The sequence below is a fragment of the Heterocephalus glaber genome, unplaced genomic scaffold (assembly GCF_053883595.1).
Source record: "Heterocephalus glaber isolate CG9 unplaced genomic scaffold, H.glaber_assembly_v1.0 deba00001509, whole genome shotgun sequence".
NCBI classification, from domain to species: domain Eukaryota; kingdom Metazoa; phylum Chordata; class Mammalia; order Rodentia; family Bathyergidae; genus Heterocephalus; species Heterocephalus glaber.
In genome coordinates, this window is record NW_028258325.1 from 41,260,255 (window position 1) to 41,285,896 (window position 25,642).

At 39.3% G+C, this 25,642-nt stretch overlaps 2 protein-coding genes and 1 pseudogene across 15 annotated transcripts in view; 2 read left to right on the forward strand and 1 right to left on the reverse strand.

Annotated features, from left to right (window-relative positions):
• Fryl (FRY like transcription coactivator) overlaps positions 1 to 25,642 on the reverse strand; it is a 307,006-nt gene that overhangs the window by 255,151 nt on the left and 26,213 nt on the right. For 2 of the 8 annotated variants that reach the window (XM_087187584.1, XM_087187583.1), the window contains exon 1: positions 15,637 to 15,866. The exons of 2 other annotated variants lie outside the window; for them this stretch is intronic. The gene's annotated coding sequence lies outside the window, so the exon portion shown is untranslated. Of the gene's footprint in view, positions 1 to 15,636; positions 15,867 to 25,642 lie in introns of those variants that run through there. 4 more of the 8 variants (XM_021262376.2, XM_021262372.2, XM_087187582.1 and 1 more) reach the window with 2 other exon arrangements.
• Positions 328 to 1,658, forward strand: LOC101698484 (heterogeneous nuclear ribonucleoprotein C-like; annotated as a pseudogene).
• Positions 14,529 to 25,642, forward strand: part of LOC110343872 (uncharacterized) — a 29,476-nt gene continuing 18,362 nt past the window's right edge. For 5 of the 7 annotated variants that reach the window (XR_015441350.1, XR_015441351.1, XR_015441356.1 and 2 more), the window contains exon 1: positions 15,279 to 15,558. Coding sequence is in view for 1 of the 7 variants with exons in the window: in XM_087187611.1 (XP_087043737.1) it covers positions 15,057 to 15,269; positions 15,814 to 16,284 (684 nt within the window). In the remaining 6 variants the exon portion in view is untranslated. The other 2 variants (XM_087187611.1, XR_015441349.1) reach the window with 2 other exon arrangements.

Here is a 25,642-nt window from a genome sequence, read left to right on the forward strand (position 1 = left end):
AATGGACAGATTCCTAGATACATATGAATTACCAAAGCTGAACAAAGACCTAAAAATTCTAAACAACCCAATATCAACCAATGAAATTGAAAATGTAATTAAAAACTTACCAACTAAGAAAAGCCCGGGTCCTGATAGCTTCATTGCTGAATTCTACAAGACATTTAGAGAGGAACTACTGCCACTACTGTTTAAACTCTTCAATGAAATTGAAAGGGAAGCTATACTCTCAAATTCTTTCCTGGAAGCAAGCATCACCTTGATCCCCAAAGCAGAGAAAGAGCCAACCGAAAAGGAGAACTACAGTCCAATCTCACTAATGAACACAGATGCAAAAATCCTTAATAACATTTTGTGAAGAGACAAAGACTGAGCGGTTATGGCCACATTGCCGACCTCGAGCAGCAGTTGACTTCACTTAGCACCTGGGAGCAGGAAATTTGGAATCGAATCTCTTCTCTCATTTCTCTCCTGTGACATTCTTTTGATCTTCAGCTACAATTTTTGTCTTTGTCAGCAACCTTATCATCAAACACAATGGCTAGCAATGTTACCAATAAGACAGATCCTCTCTCCATGAACTCCTGTGTGTTCACTGGAAATCTTAACATTCTGGTGGTAAAGAAGTCTGATGTGGTGGTGATCTTCTCGAAGTATGGCAAAATTGTGGGTTGCTCGTTCATAAGGGCTTTGCCTTTGTCCGGTATGTTAACGAGAGAAACACCCGGGCTGCTATAGCAGGAGAGGATGGCAGAATGATTGCTGGCCAGGTTTTAGATATTATTCTGGCTGCAGAGCCAAAAGTGAACAGAGGAAAAGCAGGTGTGAAACGATCTGCAGCAGAGATGTACAGCTCCTCTTTTGACTTGGACTATGACTTTCAACATGGTTATTATGACAGGATGTACAGTTACCCAGCACATGTTCCTCCTCCTCCTCCTATTGCTCAGGCTGTGGTGTCCTCAAAACGCCAGTGTATAAGGAAATACCTCATGAAGGGGCAAAAGCGGCTTCAATTCTAAGAATGAACAGTGGGGATCTTCTTCCAAGTCTGAAAAGTTGGAAGGTGATGATCTTCAGGTTAAGAAGGAGCTGACCCAGATAAAACAAAAAGTGGGGCCAGGGATTTAGCTCACTGGTTCCACTGCCTGCCTCGCAATCTGAAGATCTGAGTTTGATCCCAGGTACCAAAAAAAAACAACAACACCAAAAAGTGGATTCTTTACTGGAAAGCCTGGAGAAAATTGAAAAGGAACAGAGCAAACAAGCAGTAGATATTAAGAATGATAAGTCAGAAGAGGAGCAAACAAGCAGTAGAGATTAAGAATGATAAGTCAGAAGAGGAGCAAACAAGCAGTAGAGATTAAGAATGATAAGTCAGAAGAGGAGCGAACAAGCAGTAGAGATTAAGAATGATAAGTCAGAAGAGGAGCAAACCAGCACCTCCCTGAAGAAAGATGAGACTAATGTGAAGATGGAGTCTGAGGGTGCTGCAGATGACTCTGCTGAGGGACCTACTGGATGATGACGATAATGAAGATCAGGGGAATGACCAGCTGGAGTTGATCAAGGATGATGAAAAAGAGGCTGAGGAAGGAGAGGATGACAGACACACCGCCAATGGCAAGGATGACTCTTAAGCACATAGTGGGGTTTAGAAGTATTATCCCACTATTTCTTTACCTAGGCACTCGTCTAGGATCAAAATTTCACCAGATCCTCTCCCCTAGTATCTTCAGCACATGCTCACTGTTCTATCTTTGTCCCTTCCCATGTTCATAATTGCCCTGCGCCTAGTCCCATTTTCACTTCTTCTGACGCTCCTAGTAGTTTAAGTCTTACCCTGTAATTGTGCTTTTTAATTTTGACACCTCTTTAAGACTTAACAATAAAAAAGTTGTATGGTTTTTATCAGCTGTCTCCACAATAATCTCTCGTTATGGAGTGAGTACAATTATTTCCATTCATACATGATTTCAGTAGTTGCTTCCCTAACTGCAAAGGCAATCTCATTTAGTTGTAGCATCTGAGAGCTGCTTTCAGTTAGAAGTATGTGTGTTACCCAACATGAAGTACTTTGTGGGGCTGTTGAACACAAATGTAACAATGTATTTTGTGAATGAGAGTTGGCATGTCAAATGCATCCTCTAGAAAAATTAGTGTAATAGTCTTTGTTTTCTAAAGTTAATACTGTGGGTTATTTTTGTGAACAGCCTGATGTTTGGGATCTTTTTTCTCAAAATAAGTCCTTATTAAACCAGGAATTTGGAGAAAAACAACCTGGTTTTTTATTTTTGTAGAATTATTTACTTCAAATTCTTTGTTTTACAGCAGGCTCCACAAAACCTTTAGAATGTTTTAAATATTGTATATTTCTCTTGCGGTCATTCATGATCATTGTGCATACTGTCATACACAACTCAAAATGGATGTTAGATTAAGTAGTAACTTTGACAGAGTGGAGATCATTCTAATTATTACATCCCCAGTTATATTTTACTGGATTTTGACTCTGCCTCAATGTTACTAAATAGAAAAGCTGATTGTTTCCTGTTCTTCTGTAGTGTGTGCCTCCCCAGGTAACTGCAACAGTGGTTGAGGGTTCCTAAGTCTATTTTACTGACTTTCTTTTTTTTCTTTTAGTACCAGGGATAGAACTCGGGTCCTTGTGCTTGCGCACCAGGCGGTGAAACCACTGAGCTAAAAACCCATCCCATTTCACAATGACTTTCTATAGACATATAAACTAATCCTTTGTCATTACCCACAGTTTGATTAATTGCATTGATTTTTATGGTACAGTACCAGTTAGCATCTGAATTTCTAAGAATGGATATGTTAGACTGCTGCCAGATTTAGATGCTTGCCAAGTTGTCCTAACATTCCTAGTTTATTCATGTTTATCCTTCAGTTTTTCCAACATAGTAGGAAAAGGAACTGATATTATAATGTATACATACCTTGAATTCTTTGTAAAGTTGCTGTTAATTGCTAACATGGCGCAAAGACATTTGTCACATCCTACCTTCTGTGAACAAAAGTCATGTCTTGTTTATAAAGATTTGAGCTCCTTTTCTGTAACAGATGATAAAGCAGAATAGAAGGAAGAAATTCAACTATAGCCTACCCCTGGAACCCAAATGAATGTTATAAAGCTAGCCTCTGTTGAATGTTAATTTAGTCAAAAACTTGTACTGATTGTTTTCTAATCTAATGTCATCTCTGTTGAACTTTTAGCACATAACCCTTGACTAGAAAATCAACTGGATATGTAGAAGAAAATTTCAGAAGCCCAAGATGCTAACAAAACCTGTTGAACATTAAAAAAAAAAATCCTTAATAAGATACTGGCAAATAGAAATCAGAAGATCATCAAGAAGAATATACACCCTGACCAAGGAGGATTCATCCCAGGGATGCAAGAATGGTGGTTTAACATAGACAAATCAGTCAATGTAACACACTATATCAATAGAGCCAAGGACAAAAGCCATATGATTATCTCCATAGATGCAGAAAAAGCATTTGACAAAATGCAACATGCATTTAATGATAAAAACCCTACAAAAAATTGCAATAGTTGGTCTCTACCTCAATCTGATAAAAGCCATCTCTGAAAAACCAACAGCCAATATCATAGTAAATGGTCAAAAACTGAAATCCTTCACACTCAAATCAGGAACAAGACAAGGATGTCCACTATCACCACTCTTGTTCAATATAGTTTTGGAAACATTAGCCCCAGCAATTAGACAAGAGAAAGAAATAAAAGGAATAAAGATAGGAAATGAAGAAATCAAATTGTCATTATTTGCAGATGACATGACACTCTATATAGAAGACCCCAAGAACTCCACCAAAAGTCTTCTAGATTTTATAATCAAATTCAGCAGAGTAGCTGGATACAAGGTCAACACACAAAAATCAATAGCTTTCCTCTACATGAACAATAGACTCACTGAGACAGAAATAGGACAAACAATTCCTTTCACAATAGCATCCAAAAAGGATGTAGTGACCATCTTTGTCTCTCCTAATTAGTTTTGGTTTGAAGAATCAGCCTAACAAAAAAAAATCAAAGACCTCTTCCCTGAAAATTATAGCACTCTGAAAAGAGATTGAAGATATCAGAAAATGGAAAGACATCCCCTGCTCCTGGGTAGGAAGGATCAGCATAGTGAAAATGGCCATACTTCCAAAACTACTATATAGATTCAAAGCAATCCCAATTGAAATTCCAACAACATACTTCACAGAACTAGAGAAAACAATTCAAAAATTCATTTGGAACCAGAAGAGACCTAGAATAGCAAAAGCAATTCTAGGCAACGGAGACATGACTGGGGTTATCACAATCCCCAACCTGAAACTATACTACAAAGCTACTGTGATAAAAACAGCATGACACTGGCAAAGAAACAGACCTGAGGACCAGTGGAACAGATTAGAAGATGCGGAAACAACTCCAGACACACTCAGTCATCTCATCTTTGATGAAGGAGCCAACCACCCTCATTGGAGGAAAGATACCCTCTGTAATAAATGGCATTGGAAAATCTGGATTTCAACCTGCCAGAGATTAAAACTAGACCCATACCTATCACCATGCACTAAACTAAGATTGAAGTGAATTAAAGATGTAAATATTAAGACAGAAACACTAAACTTCCTGGAAGATAAGTTAGGCAGAACTCTTGAAAACACTGGCATAGGTAAAGACTTTACGAACGAAACCTGTTTCACGGGAACTAGCAGAAAGAATCAACAACTGGGATTTCACCTTATTAAAAAGCTTCTGCACTGCAAGAGAAACCACCAACAGAGCTAAGAGACAACCACAATGTGGGAAAAAATTTTTAGCAGCTGTTCCTCAGACAAAGGTCTACTATCTAGAATATATAAAGAATTGAAAAAAATCAGACCCCCCAAATTCAAAGACTCAATTCAAAAATGGGCATCTGGAATGAACAGACATTTCTCAGACAAAGAAGTAGAAATGCCAAATAAACATATGAAAAAATGTTCAACATCACTGGTCATTCAAGAGATGCAGATGAAAACAACACTGAGATTCCACCACACCCCACAAAGAATGGCTGCTATCAAGAAATCAACTAATAACAAATGCTGGCGGGGGTTTGGGGAGAAAGGAACCCTTCTCCACTGTTGGTGGGAGTGTAGACTGGTGCAACCACTGTGGAAATCAATACAGAGATACCTCAAAGAACTAGGCCTAGAGGTCCCATTTGACCCAGCTATCCCCCTGCTGGGTATCTTCCCAAAAGAATTAAAAGAATCCTACCACAGTGATATATGTGCACCCATGTTTATAGTGGCACAGTTTGTAATAACTAAAGCTTGGAAACAGCCCAAGTGCCTATCAACAGAAACTGGATAAAGAAGATGTGGTTTTTTTATAAAATGGAGTACTACTCAGCCATGAAGAATGAGAAACTAGAGTCATTTATAGCTAAATGGATGCATATTGAGGCCATGCTCTTAAGTGAAATAAATAGGACACACATTTACACATGTAAATACCGAATAGTTTCTCTGGTATGAGAAACTGAAAGTGTAAATAAGGATTAAAATGATTAACATGAATAATTGATAATTTTAAATAGGAAGAAAAGGTCCAAAAGGGTAGGGGAAGGGGAAAGGAAAGAAAGGAAAGGAAAAATTATGAGAAAAAGAAAAAATGGAAACAAAGTCTTTGTAAATAGGGAAGGGCGGAGGGGGTGAAGGGACCACAGGGAATGGGGGTACATCATGTACAGGTACAAGCACCCAATGATAAATGTAAATGTACTGTATACCTAAAATGTACCAAGGATGCTCGTCTTTTGGGGGCCAGGGATGATATCGTTTATACCTAAAATGTCCCCCAAAGCCTCATGGACTCATAGGTGGGGCTTTTGGAAGGTGACTGGATTATGGGGGTTTATAGTGGTCTTGCTGTTAGGAGGTGAGATCTAGTTAGAAGAGGTAGGTCATTCGGGGTGTGGCCTTTTCCTCCCTTGATCTCTCTTTTCTGTCTTCTATGTCAGAAACAACCTTCCTCTGTCATTCCCCTCTACCATGATGCCCTGCCTTGAAGTCAACCCACTACGAACTCAAACTTCTACAAACTGTGAACTAAAATAAATCTCTCCTTTAAAAAAAGAAAAAGGTAAATAAATAAACCACATAAACTATGATACAGCAAGCCCATACTGCCTAAGACATTCCCAAAAGTGTTAACATACTGGATTAGGGACTATAAGTAATTTAATAAATTTTGACACATGTAGCCCATTATTTTGCAGAATCTTATCAATCATATATGAGTGTATTCTTTTAAAAAATTATTTGTAGAGTGATATAATTGAAACTTTTTTTCCCCCCTGGTACCAGGAATCAAACTCAGGACCTTGCACTTACCAGGCATGCACAGTGCCACTGAGCTAAATCCCCGGCCTAGGGTGATATAATTGACTTAAAGGTATTCCTTCTCATTTGATAATGTGCTTTTATGATGTTCTTTGGCTTATCCCTACACATCCAGGCAACAAATTATTTTCTTACTTATGTCCTTTAAAAAAAAGACACAAAATGGAGTTTCAAGGGGGTTTGTGACTGATGGCAGAACTCAATAGTCAAATGATTAGCAAATGTCTTAACTTTTACTTCTAGCCATTTTTAATCTTTTTTGGGTCATGGCCTCTGTTCTGAGAATCTGATGAAAATCATGTAACTATCACTAGAATAATGCATATGAACACATACATAGAGTTTTTTCATGCAACTTACTTTACTGGATTTTAAATCAAATGCCATCACAGACCACATGAAACTAGTGTTTGTGGACCAGGGCCAGCAATGTAGCTCAATGGTAGAGCATTTGCCTACCAAGCACCAGGCCCTAGGTTTGATTGCCAGGGATTGGGGGGGGGGGGCGGGTTCTTTGAAGAGTTCTGCATATCTCATTTTTGTACTAAAATTTTCTGTATTTAGGGATAAAGTACAAAGTATACAATAGAAGAAACCAAACTTTAATTCAATAAATAGGTATCAAAATTGTGATGACTTTGGCTATATGATACATAGCACCAAAGCATGGTTTATAGAGAAAATCCAATGTTTACATCCCTCTCCAGGGAGAAGTAGAAAAACATAGGTGTTAAACACATATAAGGATCAGGTTTCAACAGTAAGGAAAGAATTATGTTGATGAACTTAATGAAGGTCTTCCAAACCAGTGTATATTTCTAAAAAATGGAAGATACGGTTTCAGAAATTGAGAGGTTTGGGCAGGGGATTTAGCTCAGTGGTTTCGCAGCCTGCTATGCAGGCGCAAGGATCCGAGTTCGATCCCTGGTACCAAAAACAAAAAAGAGACTTCCTTTTCAGAAATGGAGAGGTTTAAGATAAATTTAGGTATTTGGAAAAATCATACCAGACCTACCATGTTCTACTGCTTAATCATTCAAATGTATGAAATTCAGAGTGGAACACAGGCACCATAATGAACCGTCATTTTTATCACCACTCGACAAGTGCGGTTATATGTTCTATTCTTACAGAGCACTGAAAGCATCAAGTAAGAAAGAGAAAGAATCCAAGCATGGTGGCACATGCCTGTGATCCCAGGCAGGAGGACTGTCACAAGTTCAAGCCCAGCCTGAACTACATAGTGAGTTCAAGGCCAGCCTGAGTTACACAGCAAGACCCTACATCAAAAAGAGAGAGAGAGAGAGAGAGAGAGACAGAGAGAGAGAGAGAGAGAGAAAAGAGACTACTACAGGCAGGTGCAATGGAAGCAAAGAGAGACATAACAGCTAAAAGTAAAATAATAAGCAAATCAGCAAGGTCCTGAGTTCAATCCATGGTACAAATAAATAAATAAATAAATAATAAGCAAATCAAACCCCCAAACCAGACGTAATTTAGAAAGAAATGGTTTCCCCAACAAACGAAATGTGGTGGTCTGTACACATTGCTGACCAGAACCCTAATGACTGATCTTCTGCAAATAAATTGTGTGAGTTCACTAACATTCCAAGTACATAAACAGAAGCATCAGCCGGGGCAGCGTGGGGACACACGCCTATAATCCCAGCACTTGGGAGGCTGAGGCAGGAGGATCGCTGCGAGTATGAGGCCAGCCAGGGCTACATAGTAAGTTCAGAGCCAGCCTGAACTACAGACTGAGATCCTGCCTCAAAAAAAAAAAAAATAGAAGCATCAAATTAATATTTTTATCAGTATTACAGACACCACGGTCCACCTTAAATTTTAAAATGGAGAACTATAAACTACTTAAACTATCTTTCCAACATTCTTTGGTATTGAACTGAATTAAATGAACTATAAATTATTGAAATGAATTAAATAAACCATAAAATAAGGAGACATACTAAAAACAAAACAAAGCAAGAAATCCTAAGCAGTTGAAATATTACGCAGAAATCCATTCAGGGAACAAAGAACATATGTGAGTATTTTACAATCTGAAAAATGAGGCTGGAGCTAGGGATATAGTTCAATTAGTAGAGTGCCTGTATTTCAGTAACACGGTATTGCAGTAAGAGAACAAAATACTGTTCCTTTTTTATCAACTTTCAGATGCCCTTTTAAAAAAGTAACAAACTTCTCTTAAGTATGAATGTTCTGAAATAGAGATGTATCTTATAATTGCTGTCACCCAACAACAGGATTTAGTTGGTGAAAACCTTCTGTTGACACCTCCTAGAAAGATCAAGAAAGCACCAGAATTAAAATGTCTTAGGTTTAATCAAAATGATCATTCAAAATAATCTTAAAAAGACAAAGATTTGACCAGAATGCCGTAACACTATAATCAAAGGAGATAATTACAGATCCTCAAAAAAATGAACTGTACCCTGCAATCTTAAAAAGAGTAGATAAGATAATTATCACATTACTTAGTAAGCAGTCAATAAATTTAACCATTATTTTTATAAGATGGAAAATAAGGACTAGAAGAGCTGAAGAAAATATCTATGATCATAGTGATCAAGCAATCAATAAGAATTTATCAAGGGCAGAGCAGGTCACCAGCAAGGTGCACAGGTGATACAAGTTCATCATAATCAACCTATGAGGCACTACTACTAATCAATAAATGCAACATTGTGACACAGTAAGGGGCAAAAGTTGCATTACATTCAACAATGACTACAATTTACTTTTTTTTTTTTTTTTGGTACTGGGGATCAAACTCAGGACCTTGTGCTTGTCTTAGCACCACTGAGCTAAATCCCTGGCCCACCCAGTATTTTTAAATTCTTTTAAAGTACTGCCCTTTATTTAAGTCTAGTTCACAGAATGTGAAATTGTTAACTTGAAGAGAGTCATCAAATGATTAATGAGTATAAACATGTGTCATCAAAATGAGTCTAATGATTTTCCTAAGGTAAAAAGTCTCTTTTCCCATTATTCTCCATGCTTAGGTAGAATAAGGATTTGATAAATTTCCTCTTGAACAGAATCCTTCTAGACTTGGACCTATACATCATGAAAGCACCCACTTGGAGCTACTCCTAGGATTTATACACCTTGAGGGAGACCAAGTTACACACGAATTACATTTATTAAAATGTTATTTTTCATCTATATGAAATGTCCAGAATAGACAAACATAAAGACAGAATGTAGATCAGTGGTTGCCTAGGGCTGGAGGGTGGGATGGGGATAGGATCATGAAAAAGTTCTAAAACTGACTGTGGTACTGAACGACTCCAGAATATATTAAAAACCACTTAAATGTACATTCTAAATAGGTGAACTGCATTATGTGAGCTGCATTTCAATAAAGCTATTTTAAATTTTTAATTCTTCACAAATTGATAAATCAAAACTGTTACATTATATTCAAACTCCAGAAGACCTACCCCACTGTCAGACTTTTTTTTTTTTTTTTTGGTACCAGGGATCAAACTTGGGTCCTTGCACTTGTGAGGCAGGTGGCAGAACTGAGCTAAATCCCCGGTCCTGTCAGGTATTTTTCTAGCCGGGCCGAAAGTTCCACGTTGTCCCTTTCTTAACAATTCAATCCCTTTCTTAAGGATTTAATTATTTTTCCTAAAAATACAAAGATCAAGTGTGGGGCAGGAGTGGAGTGGGAATCCATTTTGTAAAAGTTAAAAACACTTCAAGCTGAGTTTTAATACAGAGAATTTTTCAAAATAAGTATTTTCATAACAAAAAAAACTCCTGATAAAAGACATCTATTGTAACATTTGGGCTTAAAACAATGTGTTACTATTCTACCACTAAAATAAGAATTAGATTCAGTTATAGTCTCTCAACAGTGTTCTTCAAAGTGGATGAATTCTGTAAAGTAAGGAAAAGCACATCTATGTTTGCAGAATTTCAGAAATAATCTGCCTCATGGGAACAGCAGTGGTTGCAATCCCAAAATACAATGCCAGGGTTCACAGTCAACAGGCTCCATGGCCCATCTCCTACGGAAAGCCAGGTCAGTTTGCCAGGACAGCTTCAAGAGGCTATGCAGATCAGTAAACAAGCAGGCAAATGCGGAATACAGTTGATATCATCCTCGATGCCTACTTTGGTACACACAGTAGGTGCAGTTCTCAAAAACTCTCCTAATGAGTGGACATTCTGACTGGTTAGACCACCTGGCTGCTTGTAGGTTTTACTGTTCATGACTTACAGAATATTGGGGGGCTAATAAAACTGCTCGAGCAGTGCCGGGGATTTAAGTCAGTGGTTTCACCGCCTGCTGCGCAAGCGCAAGGGCCCGACTTCAATCCCCGGTACACTCCCCCCCCAAAAAGTGCTCAAGCACTCTAGTACAAGGTAAAAAGAGCCTTCTCTATAGGAACCTTTGGAAAACCTTTTTCTCCTCTGGGCTAGCTTAATATAGAAGCAACTACAACAGATCTTCTCAATTACTTCATCAGCCTGAATTCTAATGCCTTTATTATAATAAGCAATCTAAAGTTAGAGTAAAACCTTCTGTGATCATAAACATATTTTCCTTTAGGTTACTGTGAGGAGTATGTTGGCAGTCTCAAAGTAAATTTTAAGGTTTTCTCTGAGATGAGAAGAATCAGGAAATTATACTTAACATGTATTTCAAAAATATTTTAGGAGAAAAGCAGGTAAAATGTTCTAGCATATCAGTTTTGATTAATTTTTTTAAAGGATTTTGAAGTCTACATTTTGAATACATTTTGAACAGAAAAAATCTAACAAAAGGTAAAAGAAAACAGCATTACAGAGCCTGGAGACATTAACAATAAGTAAGTGTATCAAAATGATTACTTTTCTCCATTCCCAATAAATACAACTAAGTAAAAGTTTAAAGTTTAAAACAGTCCTGGGCTGGGGATATAGCTCAGTGGTTTCGCCACCTGCTGCGCAAGTGCAAGGACCCAAGTTTGATCCCCCCAAATAAATTAATTAATTAATTAATTAATTTAAAAAACAGTCCTAACTGAGCATAAAAGGAGAAGGGCAAAAACTGGAAGAATAACTGGCACACCATTAACAACAGTTACAATGTGCTAAAGGCAGTGTTATGGAATACATAATTTCTAAATTATACATTTCTTCCATACCAATATCATATAATGACTACGTGAAACTTTGGTGATAATATGATCTTTTTTCGATTTGAGCTTTTTATTGTTTATGATTTATGGGATACTGGCAGGCTAATAAAATTGCTCAAGTACTCTAGGCCACAGTAAAAATGATAGGGTCCCGGGCCGGGGATTTAGCTCAGTGGTTTCGCCACCCGCTGCACAAGCGCAAGGACCTGAGTTCGATCCCTGGTACCAAAAAGAAAAAAATGATAGGGTCCCAAAGTCTGTTAACAATTTTCACCAAACTGCAATCTAATGAAGGAAATGTACACATAGCCATACTGTAGCCAACATACAAACAACAGCCTAGACTGTTCAAGGATTTTACAGAAGAATAGTCACTTGTGATTTTTTTTTTTTTTTTTTTTTTTTTTTTTGGTACCGGGGATCGAACTCTGGACCTTGCGCTTGCAAGGCAGGCGCTGAAACCACTGAGCTAAATCCCTGGCCCACTTGTGATTTTTTTAAAAAGCAGAGGAAGAATTTGCACAAAAGGTAAAGTTTGGCACTGGCCAAGGGATGAGCTTGCTGAGTAACAAGCTCCAATTCAGAACAAATGCTTGTGTCCTGCCACACAAATACACACACCCTACCCCAAACAAAACTTTACAGACAAAATTAATTCAAGCAGAGAATGCACACCCAGCCCACCTCCACAAATAATTTACAAAAAATATTTTAAAATATAGTGCAAAATACACTAACACCATGAAAATTTTCTCACATCACCTGGGTTTCTTCTATCATTCCAATGTCCCCTTACAATTATGTCATGAATTTTGTGTCACAGTTACTCTGCATTTGTCACTGTACTGAGACAACCATTCCCTTTCTTCAAAGGACAGTAATTTTGATTCTTCCCATTAAACCTATGTATATTGGGAGCAGGAGCAAGACTCATCCATTTCTACTTTATCTTCTATAATGCTGCTTAAATAAATGGGTACTTAACAGATGTTGACAGATTAAACCTAGTTCCAACAGGTGTGATAATAATCACAATCACAAAATACCTGTACAACAGATAATATAAATTAAATCAATCTTATATACAGAACAAAGCACATCCAGATTACTTCCCCTGACAATGAGCCGACTGCTGCTCTTTGATGTACCTTGTTCAGAAATGTTTAATAAAAATAATTTTTAAAGTACAATATCTCAACAACTCTTATAAAGCATTATCTTTTTCTGTCACTAAGACCTAAGACAAAAACATTTATTTGGTCACTGGAAAGGTACAAAGTGCCACAGAGAATGTGCACAGAAATGGTGGACAGTCCTAGTTCCCAAGGATTTCAAGGCACACTCCATAACTTAAGAAATGTCCTGGCAGGTGGGGGTTTAGCTCAGTGGTTTTGCCACCTGCCTCACAATCACAAGGACCTGAGTTTGATTCCTGGTACCAAAAAAAAAAATATTCTGGCAATGTGTAGATATAAAACAGTGCATGTAAGTTGTGCACACACTGCTGTACAACTGTAATTCAAGCTACTCAAGGGGCTGAGGCAGGAGGACAGAACATTTGAGGCCAGCCTGGGCAACCTAGCAAGACCCTGTTTCAAAACAAAAAAATTCTTTTAAAGAATGGGCCATACATCACAGTGGTGTTTGCCTAGCATGTACAAGGCCCTAGGTTCAAACCCTGGGAACAAAACCAAAACAAAACAAAACAAAAAGTTTAGAAAAATACAGAACACATACCAGAAAAAAAACAGGTTGCCCAAGAAATACACCATGGGTATTTTGAAGATAATTCTTTCTGAATTTTCTTTTTATGTGTTGTTTTTAAAAAATTCAAATTTTTCTCCTCTATTGTTTAAATAAGCTAGTAAGTAAACAAAGACAGAAATTTTGAAATTTGTTTTAACCCTCTACTTTCTGAGATGGAAAGGAAAATTAAACCTACAAGCTCACCTAATATCCTTATCACAGAAGATCAGAAGAGAAAAAAAGGACTATACAGTGAAACAATGCTAGACACCATCAAGATGATCACAAAAGATTGTTTTTGTGTCTTTATTTCCTAAAAAAAGAATAATCTTTCAAACATTATTATCTGAAATTGGCTTCCAGTTTCCCAGATATAGTGTCTTTGTTGTTACTACTGAGCCTGGCAATTTATAATGCTCCGCATGGCTCAGAAGCTACTAGATTGAAACTGAAGCAATCAACAAACACTTTTAAAAGCTAGGACTGCTAAAATCAAAAACAAACCTGGGACAGGTGTCTTGACAAATTCACCCTTCCTAAAGAAGTAATTTTAAAAAATATTGTAACTCAGGGGCTGGGGATTTAGCTCAGTGGTTTGACCGCCTGCCTCGCAAGCGCAAGGACCCAAGTTCGATCCCCGGTACCAAAAAAACCCAAAAATATTGTAACTCGGAAGACAAGGTAGGACGAAAAGCTACTTTTGATAATGAGTAGCGAAAGAAAGACTACAGAATAACACACCCAATGCTACTTTGTTTATAAGGTTGTAACTTGTATATGCAAGTATTCTACAAAGCATTGCACAAGGAAGAAACGATGAAAAATGAATGCTTACAGAAAACATTCACTTCTAAATAAGGCCTCTAACAAGTGATACACTGTTTCTAACTTATTCCTGAAACAAGTACTGACAGGTGCAGCATAGTGATAATGCTCAAAATTAAGACCTCATAATTTTTTCACCAACAGTAAAAGTTGCTGTTACTCTTCATAATGCCCACAACTTCAACAGTAGAAATCGATTTTATGGATGCTATCTGCCAAATCAAATTTATTCCCATCAAAAGTTTTTCCCCCTAATTGGATAGACTCTGCCCACCTGTGATTTCCCCTTCCAGTGCCTCAACCAGTAAAGCCCAGGTAGTATTTCCCACAGTTCAAAGGTTAAGGCAAATTCAGTTCTATCTAGACCTCTTGCCCCTCAAAGCATACACTTCAAACCTCTTTCCTTTTCTTTTCTAATGGTAGTCTGGGAGTGGTTTATGGTCCATATAACTCCAAATCCACAAGAAATGCTAAATTCGATTTTTGGGGAGCGAGGGATGGTAAGGAACGACAATGGAATGGTAGGAAAGACCGAGAGCGATCGAGGACCATTTCGCCCTAGAAATCAGCCCCTCCGAATGCAGGAAACGAGCCTATGCCCAAAGAACCTGCCGCCCGGAAGCAACAACTTCCATCAAACGGCAAAGAAAAGTTCCTAGGGAGAGAGCTTAGCGCCCAAGCAGCCTGCGCTAGTGCCGAGACAGAACAGGAGAGCAGCAGACAGTGCAGGCCGGGCCAGCCTGCAGGCGGTGGCTGCGGCGGCGCTGGTAGGGCAGACCCGGGCTCCGGAAGGCTCCAGGTCCGGGGGTGGCCGCCGGCCTTGGGCACAGTGCCGGCTTTCGCACCCCTCCCCACGACCGCGAGCAGTGGGCGGAGAGATTAGAGCAAAGGAAAAGACGGACAATGCCTGGCCGGGCCGGCGACCTCCGTGCGGCCCCCGCCGGCCCGTCCCTACTCGGGCGGCCAGCTACCGGGCTAAGTTTCCTAAGCCCTGCCTCCAGCCCCGGCGGCGAAAGCTCGGCCGCCGCCTTCCTCCCAGCCGGGCGGTTCCCGCGAGTCTGCGAGGAGGAGGCAGCGTGCGAGCCGAGCCGGGCGCGCAAGGAGGCGGCGCGCGAGGTAAGCGGACGCGCGGGGAGCCGGCGGCGCGCGCCGAATGAGGCCGGGCGCGCGCGGGGGGACCCGGCACGAAGAGGAAGGAGCGCGGTGGGGAGTTGGGAGCGCGGGGCTCCCCCGGGACCCCCCGCAGCTCCGACGGGGTTTCAGTTGACTCGGACTGCACCGCAGCGAGAGTCCGTTAGGAGTCTCCGCCTGGGCGCGCAGCTGGCCGACCATCCCGGCCCGCCTCCCCCTCGCTCCCACCAGGAAGGGCAGCCGGGCGAGAGCCAGTGACCTCTCCTCCCGCCAGGTAGGCGAGCATCCCAGCGCCTGCCCCGGGGCTGGAAGAGAAAGTGAAATGAGGCGCTTTTTCCCCCGCGACACCTACCCGTTCCCAGTCCAAGTGCAGCTGCCTTGCTCCTAGGCGCCGCCGGTCCCCGCCCTCGGGCCCCAGGCTCCGTTCTCTTGACAATGGCGCGTCCCCTTTAAGGAATAATCGGATGAGAAGCGATCTGTGGTTAAACCTCCCTCCGACTCCGAATTTAACCGGATTTCTCTCTCCTAGAGCCCGACGGGCGCCCGGCGGTGCTGCGAGCTCTTCCCACCCCTTCCCTGCCCCGCCCACCCCTTCGCCTTCCTGATTAGCGAGAAACCTACAACAGGAACAGGAGTCCCAGCCTTCCAGTGGCTGGACCAGACGCCCTTCAGACTCACCCCGCCTCCGTCCCGCCCCCTCCCCCTGGTTGGCACAACCTCTAATCACTCTCTATCGTCTCCCCTAACGTTGCTTTGGAGAACTGGCACTCAAAGCTCACCCTCCCGCCTCCGGAAAGCGAACTTTATTTTTATTGGCGAAAGCACACCTTCCTGTGCACCTGATTGGGCAAGGAGGAGGCTAATCGGCACGCCTCTTACCTATTATCACTCTCCCTTTACGGATTTAAGAAAACCGCAAAGTCTTTCCTACTTTGCCTTCCAAGCGCCTTTCTCTTTAAATGTTGCTAAAAGTAGAAGACAATTTCGCAGCCTGTATTAAGGGAAGCGGAAAAGAAGAAAGAGAAAGATTAAAAATGCTCTCCAGATGGGTAGTACATCGGAGCTGGGTCTGGCATCCTGCGGATCCTAATCCTGTGGTCTGGTGCATGGAGTGGTTACGTTGAGCTAAAGCACCTGAAATTCTAATATTGACTCCTGAGATCTACTCACAAGCTTTCACTCACCGTTCTCTCCATTCACACCCTTAGTTTCTTTGGCATTTCTCCACCCAGAAGAGCTTTAATAAAGGCGTCTGCGAACCTGAAGCTTCCCTTGTTTATCTCGCGGTCGTTCATTTAGAAAAGCATCTAAGCCTTTCCATTAAAAGTTCCGTTTAGTCACGTCCTTTGCGTCTCTCTGGCGTTTGCACAAGAGGTAAGTTATGATTTTGTGTGTGTGTGTGTGTGTGTGTGTGTGTGTGTGTGTGTGTGTGGAAAGGATGAATACTAATGGTCTCTCCATGCCAGCCTCAAAGTGTAGGACTTTGTCTCTCTTGCTAGGAATAAGGACACCCCAAGATTAACCCAAGCAGGCACCAGAAAGCTATTCTTTTCACTTCTCAGGAACAAACACGGCTCCCCCGAGGAAGACAAACCGTGGCCCTGTGCATCAGAAAGAGATTACAGTTGACTCGGACCATTGGGGTCTGCATTAAGATAGCCCCAATTTCCCACCCAACTGCAAGAACCCACAGGGTTGGTGGTTTTTTTTTTTAATAAAATAAATAATTTTTTCAGCACAGTTATGACTTTGGCACTTATCTAGGAAGTTAAGGAAAAAACGATTAAGAGTGCTCTAGTCTTTGCCAGTGAGCTTGGCTCTCTCAATGGCATCCAATGGTATCAAGGTAACAGTGCTCAGTAAGTACCCCCAGAAGGGAGTTTAGTGCCAGAGAAGGGGAGATACATATAGAAGGTACGTAGAAATTTTCCCTGAGCTCAGGTGAAAACTTTTGTGGATACCCAAAAATATTGAAGAGCGGGAGAGAAAAGGGAATTTTTCCAGACAAGAAAAAAAAGAAGGGGGCCGGGGATTTAGCTCAGTGGTTCTGCTGCCTGCCTCACAAGCCCAAGATCCCGAGTTTGATCCTCGGTACCAAAAAAAAAAAAGGAAGGGACAGTGTTTCCATAGTTTAGATGTCGTTTATGGGAGCAAGAAACCAAAAACTAACTGGTTTTCATTTACATGGCCTTCACATAAAAATATATAAATGCCTTATTGTATACTATGTTAGGTTTAATTGGGTCAATTTTGATTGGCTTGAAACCCAGTGAAGGGATAGGTAAACCACCTTTTGGGTTGTGTCTGGGTAGGTCATGGAGGCATGACGTTTGAGTATTACATCTGGCCCCTATCCACTTGTTCTCTGGTACTGTTCCCCTGCTCTGCTTCCCAACCACTGAGAGCTGAACATCTTTGCTCCATCTCACTTTTCCTCCATGTTTCTCTGTTGGAGCCAGTCCACCATGGATTGAATCCTCTGAGACTGTGACCCACATTAAAACTCCTTTAAATTGTAGATGGCAGAATAGCTAAATAGCTAAACAGCCCAAATGCTCATCAACTGATAAGTTGGATAAAGATGTGGGTCCTTAGTAGTACACCTTTAAATATACAATGGAGTACTACTCTGCCATAAAGAAGGGTGGGCTTCAGACATTTATAACTAAATGGATGGACCTTGAGACCATACTCTTAAGTGAAATAAATCAGACACACATGCTTAAATACTGCATTGTTTCTCTGGCATGAGAAACTGAATGTGGAAATAAGGACTGAGATGTATAATGGATGTTGGGAAATGGGAAGAAAGTGTTCAAATGGGAAGGGGAATGAGGGAGGGAGAAAGGAAGGAAGGAAGGGACAAGAAAAAAGTGAAAATAGAAGGAAAATGGAAACAAAGCTTTTATAAATAGGGGAGGGGGCTTGAGGGTAGGAATGGGATAAAATAAAACAAAATTTTTTAAAAATAACATGAGAGTTCTAGACTAAATAAATTGTAGGTGGCATGTATTTTGTCCAAAATCAGAAAAGCTGACTAATATGTACATCTTTAACTGTTTTCAGTCTATTCCTTTTTATATAGTCAATCTTCCCCTCCATATCTGCAAAGGAATTAGTCCCAGGACCCCACCCCAAAGGGCCCCCAAATCCTCAGATGCTCAAGTCCCTTATATAAAATGTCATTGTATTGGCATATGACCTACACACATCCTCTCACATACTTTAAATCATCTCTAGATTACTTCTAATACTCAATACAATATAAGTGCTATGCTGATAGTTGTTAAACTATATTGGTTTAGTGATAATAACAAGGAAAAAAAAGTCTGTAAGAGCCTAGTACAGACAGCCCCAACTGGGCTAACTACACAGTACAGGTTGGCAACAATATACCCCTCCACCCTGATATTTTCTGTCCAAGTTTAGTTGACTCTGTGGATATGGAACTTGTAAACACAGAAGGCTGACTTGTGGTGGATTTGTTTGTTTTGTTTTTTGGTACCAGGGATCGAACTTGGGACCTTGTGCTTGCAAAGCAGGCGGCAAAACCACTGAGCTAAATCCCCAGCCCCAAGTTTGTTTGTTTTGCTTTGTTTTGTTTTTTGCAGTACTGGGATCAAACTCAGGGTCTTGTGCTTAGAAGGCAGGCACTGTGCCACTGAGCTAAATCCCAGCCCTTTTTTGTTTTTGTTTTATACTGGGGATTGAACCCAAGGTTTTTGCACTGAGCTACATCCCCAGCCTCTTTCTTTCTTTTCTTTTCTGAGACATGGTCTAAGTTTCCCACGCTTGACTCCAACTTGCCATTCTCTAGTCTCAGTCTCCCAGAATGCTGGGATTACAGGCATGAACCACCACTCCAAAGTTGTGTGTGTGTTTAAAATTACAGCCTCTTCATATACTACTCTCAAACCTCCCCCAAAACCCTGGACCCTGAACCCCAAAATCCTGGAACCCAGATCTTTGTGCCAATTAAGCATGTACTCTACCATAAGCAACAGTCTCAGCCCATAGTCTTATTCTGAGACTCTTTGAATCTCTTTGAGACTGTTTCTAGGTTCTAATATTTTACTTTACAATATAACAATGAGAATACACTAATATCTAATATAATTCTCTGGAGATAAAAATAGCCAATATTTCAGGTGTATATACACCTGCAGTTTTGTTCAAGGTCTAGGTGACATTTTCAAGTTGTTTCTAAAACACCTGCTTTATTGTCCTCTTTAGTTCATGATAGATTTATTCTTGTACTTTTGCAGAAGAAACTTTAGCAAGCTAGAACTGGAAGGTACTTTAATTTTTCTTTTTTTGTTGTTGTTTCTTGTTTAATGAAGCCTCAACTACTTGAAATATAAAAAAATCACTGTATACAAATGGAAAAGTGACATGTATTATATCATATTGCTTTTTGTTCATCTTTGTGGTTTAGTGTATTTACTCTCCATGTTTTTCACCTATAAATTTGACAAGCTAGCAAAAAAAGTTCCTTTAACTGAGAAAGAAAAGAGCCACCAAAATATCAAAATTTGTCATGTTTTAAAAGCCCTTTAGTGGCAAGCCCAGACCTAGCAGAAAGCTGAATAATAGACAGTGAGGTAGTCTGTAATTGTACTCTTATTTTTAAGCATGTGTCCCTTACTTAGGTAATTTATTAAATACCAGGATAAAGAAAAGTGTGCCTGAAAACTAAAGTTCTATGGGGTCACAAGTCAAGGTGGTATTGATCAATATTAACAGACTAAGTTATTTCCTAGTTTATAAATAAATTCAAAATATCTGAAAAAAAAACACCTGCTTTATGATAACCAGTTTGTTAATGCCCTATTTTGTACTACCTTATAACTGGACTTTTTTGCCAGGAGGTGGTCTTCAGTGACCTCTAGACTTTCTTTTTTACACTGTAAACAACTATGCTGAGATCATCACCTTTCTATTATAATTTGTTATTTTCTCTTTAAGTGTCTTGTAATTTTCCATAAGCTCATTTATCACACTTTATCCCACACACTCAGATTCCTGGTACCAATACTCCTGTTGATATTTTGTAGTGGGGAGGAATTTAGAAAATCTATAAACCTAGAGCTTACAACATGCAGATTATTCTTAAGAAAGTTCAATGATGGGCTGGGGATTTAGCTCAGTGGCACCACACCTGTCTCACAACAGCAAGGTCCTGAGTCTGATCCCCAGTTCCAAAAAAAAAGAAAGAAAGAAAGTTCAGTGTTACTGAATACAACCCCAGTTCCAATCCTGGAGATCTTTACAGTCTGTGCTTTCCTATTCAGAGAGACTTTATCTCCATATTTTATTTCTAAGCCATATTATATTTCTAAGCCATATCCCATTTCTAAGCCAGATCCCCATTCTTCAAAAGAAAATATTCCTCCAATGTGCCAATGTGACTATATTCTTATATATAGATCTCTATTAAAGTCTTTTAAAGGGCAAAATACATTATAATCACTATTCTCTCTGTTTCTATACAAACTTACCCCTCAAAGAACTACCATAGTTTTAGCCAATAATTTATGCTACTCAGAATAATTGTTACCATTTCTATTGCAAATTCTTTTCAGTTCACCATGCATTTATATAATAACTATTATGTGCTGAGTTAAGAACAGGGAGAAAATGGGCCAAGGATTTAGCTCAGTGGCAGCACACCTGCCTCGCAAGTGCAAGGTCCTGAGTTTGATCCCTGATCAATAGAAAGAAAGAAAAAGAAAAAGAAAGAAAGAGAAAATGATGAATATGTCTCCATTCTCCAGACAGTATAATCAATCTATACCAATAAGCAGTACAATTTTATTATTTTTTTCTCTCAACATTCATGGCTGGATATCATATATTAAGTAGTGATTTTTAAAGCAAATTAAGAAAATTCCAGTTACTAGAAGCTGTCAACCAAAATCACTTGCCCTGACTTCTTATTATTAATAAGAATGAATCAAAATATCAGAAAATAAGTTCATAGTAATTTGATTATATAAAAAAATTCCAGAAAAGTGTGAGAGGAGGGGGAAGGGAGAAAAAGAGGGATGAATAGAGGATGGTAAATGGGTTAGGGGTACAGTTGGATGGGAAGAATAACTTCCAATGTTTTATAGAGCTGTAAGACAATTATGACTGACAACAATTACAACAGACCCTTGACCTACAAACTCTTATCAGTTACCAAGGGATGGTTGTAACTCAAGTTGGATGTTAGTCAATACAGCTGAGATCTGGATGTTTACCTGGGTACACACTATAGATAACAAGAGGCAGATAAATCTTCCATTAACCTCGTTAACCCAAGTTGTTTGTATGTCAGGCCAGTTGTAACTTGAGGGTCCACAGTAACTGACTATTTCAAAATAGCATTACAGGGCCAGGGATTTAGCTCAGTGGTTTCACCGCCTGCTGCACAAGCACAAGGACCTGAGTTCGATCCCCAGTACAAAAAAAAAAAATTCTGTTTAATCAAAATAGCATTACAGAAAATTTTCAATGTTCTCAAGACAAAAATATAATATATCTGAAGTGACAGATATACCAATTACTCTGAACTGATCAATATACCTACATTCTATACCTGTGCTGAAATAGCACGCTGTACTGCATAAATCTGAATAAGCACTAGATATAAATTAAAAATAAAATATATTTTATAAAAAAGTAACTACAGGAACTACTTCCTTGGTTTCCTACAGCTTCTATATTTAAATGTGCTCCTTTGTAAAATAACAACTGACAGGGCCGGGGATTTAGCTCTTTGGTTCCACCGCCTGCCTCGAAAGTGCAAGGTCCCAAGTTTGATCCTTGGTACCAAAATAAATAAATAAATAAATAAATAACAATTGACATTCATTGAGAATATCAGTGAAAGATCTTCAGTCAACACTTTTTTTTTTTAAGTGTTCAGTACATTTCATTTACTCAGGCAAAAAGGAGATTATTAGTATATTTTTAGTAAAATTTCCAACTCTCTCCTATTTAACCAACTCTACGGATTTCTCTAGGCACATGCTGAATATAGTCCAAACACCTTGACCAAATGTAGGCTGACTTTAGTCTACCTCTCAAACTTCTCTGATCACTCTCCTTCACCACTTGAAATGTCTGGTCTGTCAATATCAGCTTGCATGTTCTCCCAAGCCTTGATGCCTTTACATGTGTGGCTCACTTTGTGTAGCACTTTACCCTCACTTTTCACCTGAAGGATTCCCTGATCCTTCAGTCAAACAGATGAACCAACAGAACTGTCATCTTCATCATGAGATCTTCCCTGATTGCACTAGCTTCCACGACCTGCTTATACTTTGCACTGCTTCTCTACTACATACAGTATGTACTACTCTGACTACAGGAGGCACATTGAAGACAGAATTTCAATGTTTCTTTTTCCATGATTTTTTTTTTTTTGGTACCAGGGATCAAACTCAGGTCCTTGCACTTGCAAGGCAAGCTGCGGAACCACTAAGCCAAATCCCCAGCCCCACAATGTTTCTTTTTCTGTCTCTTACACTATCCTGGTTTGTTCTAGAAAAGTACAATCCATGCTTATGCATTTGTCCATCTAAATCACTTAGTGTATCAACTGGCATACTGAAGGCTTTGAATGAACATATTTCAATATGTGATGATGAATTACACTGAAACACAAAAGTTGGGCTGGGGATGTAGCTCAGTGGCACCACGCCTGGCCTGGCAGGCACAAGGTCCTGGGTTCAATTCCCAGTATGGGTGTGTGTGTGTGTGTGTGTGTGTGTGTGTGTGTGTGTGTGTGAGGAAGTACTCATAAAACAAAAAAAGTTAACCTACAATGTGAAAATCTAATTAAAAGCATAATAATATTCTAGGAGCATTCTAGTTGCTTAATATTTTACTGTAAATATTTTTTAAAGAGACAGGTGTTTCACTATGTTGCCCAGGCTGGCCCTGAATGAACTCCTGGGCTCAAGGGAACTACCTTCCTTAGCCTCCCAAGTTTCTGAGACTACAGGTAAACAGCACCACATCACCTTAGAAATCTGTCTTATTGATTAGTCTAGATCACTGGTTCCCAGACTTTTTTTATTTCATGCACTGGTAAAATTTCCAAGGAATTTGGGGGAACTGACAAACTTATCAATTTATTTTGTTAAGTGAAAATATAAATATAGTTTAAATAAGAAAGCTATCTTTTTTTTTTTTTTTTTTTAAAGACAGGGTCTCACCCTATAGCCCAAGCTGACCTCTAACTTGCTGAGAACCTCTTGCTTCAGTCTCCCAAGTGCTGGGGTTACAGACATGTGCCACCACGTGTGGCCTATCTATTATTATCCTGTTATTTCACAAAATAAAAATATTTTAAAACCAAAAATTCACGCTATAAGTTCAGAATGAAAGTTCTTTGAATTGAATAAGCTTAACCTTATGAATAATTTTCACCAATTGATTCTAGAATATTCTTTGCACTTCACATTACTTGTTCCATTGCTTTTTTGTACCAATTTTGAAGAGTGATTTAGAAATTAGAATATTCTTTTGTTGTTGTTGTTAAATTCTTTTATTGGTACATTTTAGGTATACAACACAATTACATTTCTCATTGGGAATTGGACCTTTACATAATGCATCTTGGTTCTTCTTTTTCCCCATTCCTAGCCCTCCCTTCACCCCCTCCACCCTTCCCTATTTACAAAGACTTTATTTCCATTTTTTCCATTTCTCATCATTTTTCCTTTCCCTTCTTTCCTTTCCCCTGCCCCTCCCACTACCCCTACCCTTTTGGACCTTTTCTTCCTATCATACATTACCGATTATTCATTCTAATCATTGGTACATTTTAGGTATACAATATAATGACATTTATCATTGGAAATTTGCACCTTTACATAGTCTCTCTTGGTTCTTATTTTTCACGCTTGCCCAGCCCTCTCTTCAACCCCTCCATTCCTCCCTATTTACAAAGATTTTGTTTCTATTTTTCCATTTTCTCGTATTAATCCCATTCCCTTCTATCTTTTCCCCTAGCCCTCCCACTTGCTTCCCCTTTGCCCCTTTTCTTCCTATTTCACATTACCTATTATACATTTTAGTCCTTATTTACACTTTCAGTTTCTCACACCAGAGAAACTATTCGGTATTTATACATGTGTGTCCTATTTATTTCACTTAAGAGTATCACCTCAATGTGCATCCACTTAGCTATAAATGTCTCTAAAGAAATTAGAATATTCTTAGCATTTTTTTGCCCATAAAATCCTCGGGAAGAAAAAAAACTATTTGACTTTTTGTTAATTTTCACTTTATCCATGAGCAAATATTACGAGTGTCGTCACTAATTATCTTGCCAGCTTCCTGCCATAATACATGTAGAGAAACTCATATTGCTTCTGGAGACTCTTGCAAAATGCTTCTTGAATTTCCTTTTGCATCTACCATGCTTTATAGAACTCTTTCCTCTCCTTTTGGGAAGCTTCCTGCTCTTAAAAGTCATTTTTAAGTCCTCCTTAGAAGATTCCCCCATTGTTTGTCAATGTGGCAAATAAAAAACATTTCAGTTCTCTAATTTTTTTTAACCTATATAGCATGTATATTTCTGAGTTTCCATAACTTAGGTTAAATGATTGACATCTATCAATAAATACCATAGTGTCTATCCTATGTTACAGAATTATGGTAATGATAATATGAGCCATGTTAAAGCACACGGAGGAATGATTTTGTTAAATAAATGCAAAATGATGCAAACCAATCAGATATAAATACCTTATAATGGGATAGTTCATAACAGCTGTGTGTCCCATAGAAGAAACCTTTTGATGCCAAGTAAAGGTCCAGATACATTATATCACCTTCTCAACTGGGTTAAATGATTTTTAAATTCCATGGGATACATGATTAATGTATATGAGATCATCCTTCATTAAAAAATTACACTAATTTTGTCCTAAATTCCTATACCTTTTCTAGACATTTAGGAGCTATATATTTCAATACCTATCAGAGGGTGATCAATCCTCTGCTTAGAAAGGGGGATGGTGAGGGTTAAAGAAAGACAACAGTCCCAAGTTCGATCCCCAGTACCAATACGGAAAAAAAAAAAAAAAGAAAGAAAGAAAGACAATAAACTTGTGTAATTTCAAAGCACATGGGGGTCTGGAAAATCAGTGCCTCACAGTAGGCAAACACTAAGACACTCTGAGCTAGCCACTATTTATTGGGTTCATACAATAATCAGAGGGAGTATCAGATGACTCAGAGGGTGGCAGTAATCCTATCTTGATGAAGATCTTATGTTGATGAAGACGGTGAGATGAGCAAAATATTCTTACTACTCCATTCCCAAAGAACCAGGAAGCTTCAGCTGATGTAATCTTGCCCTT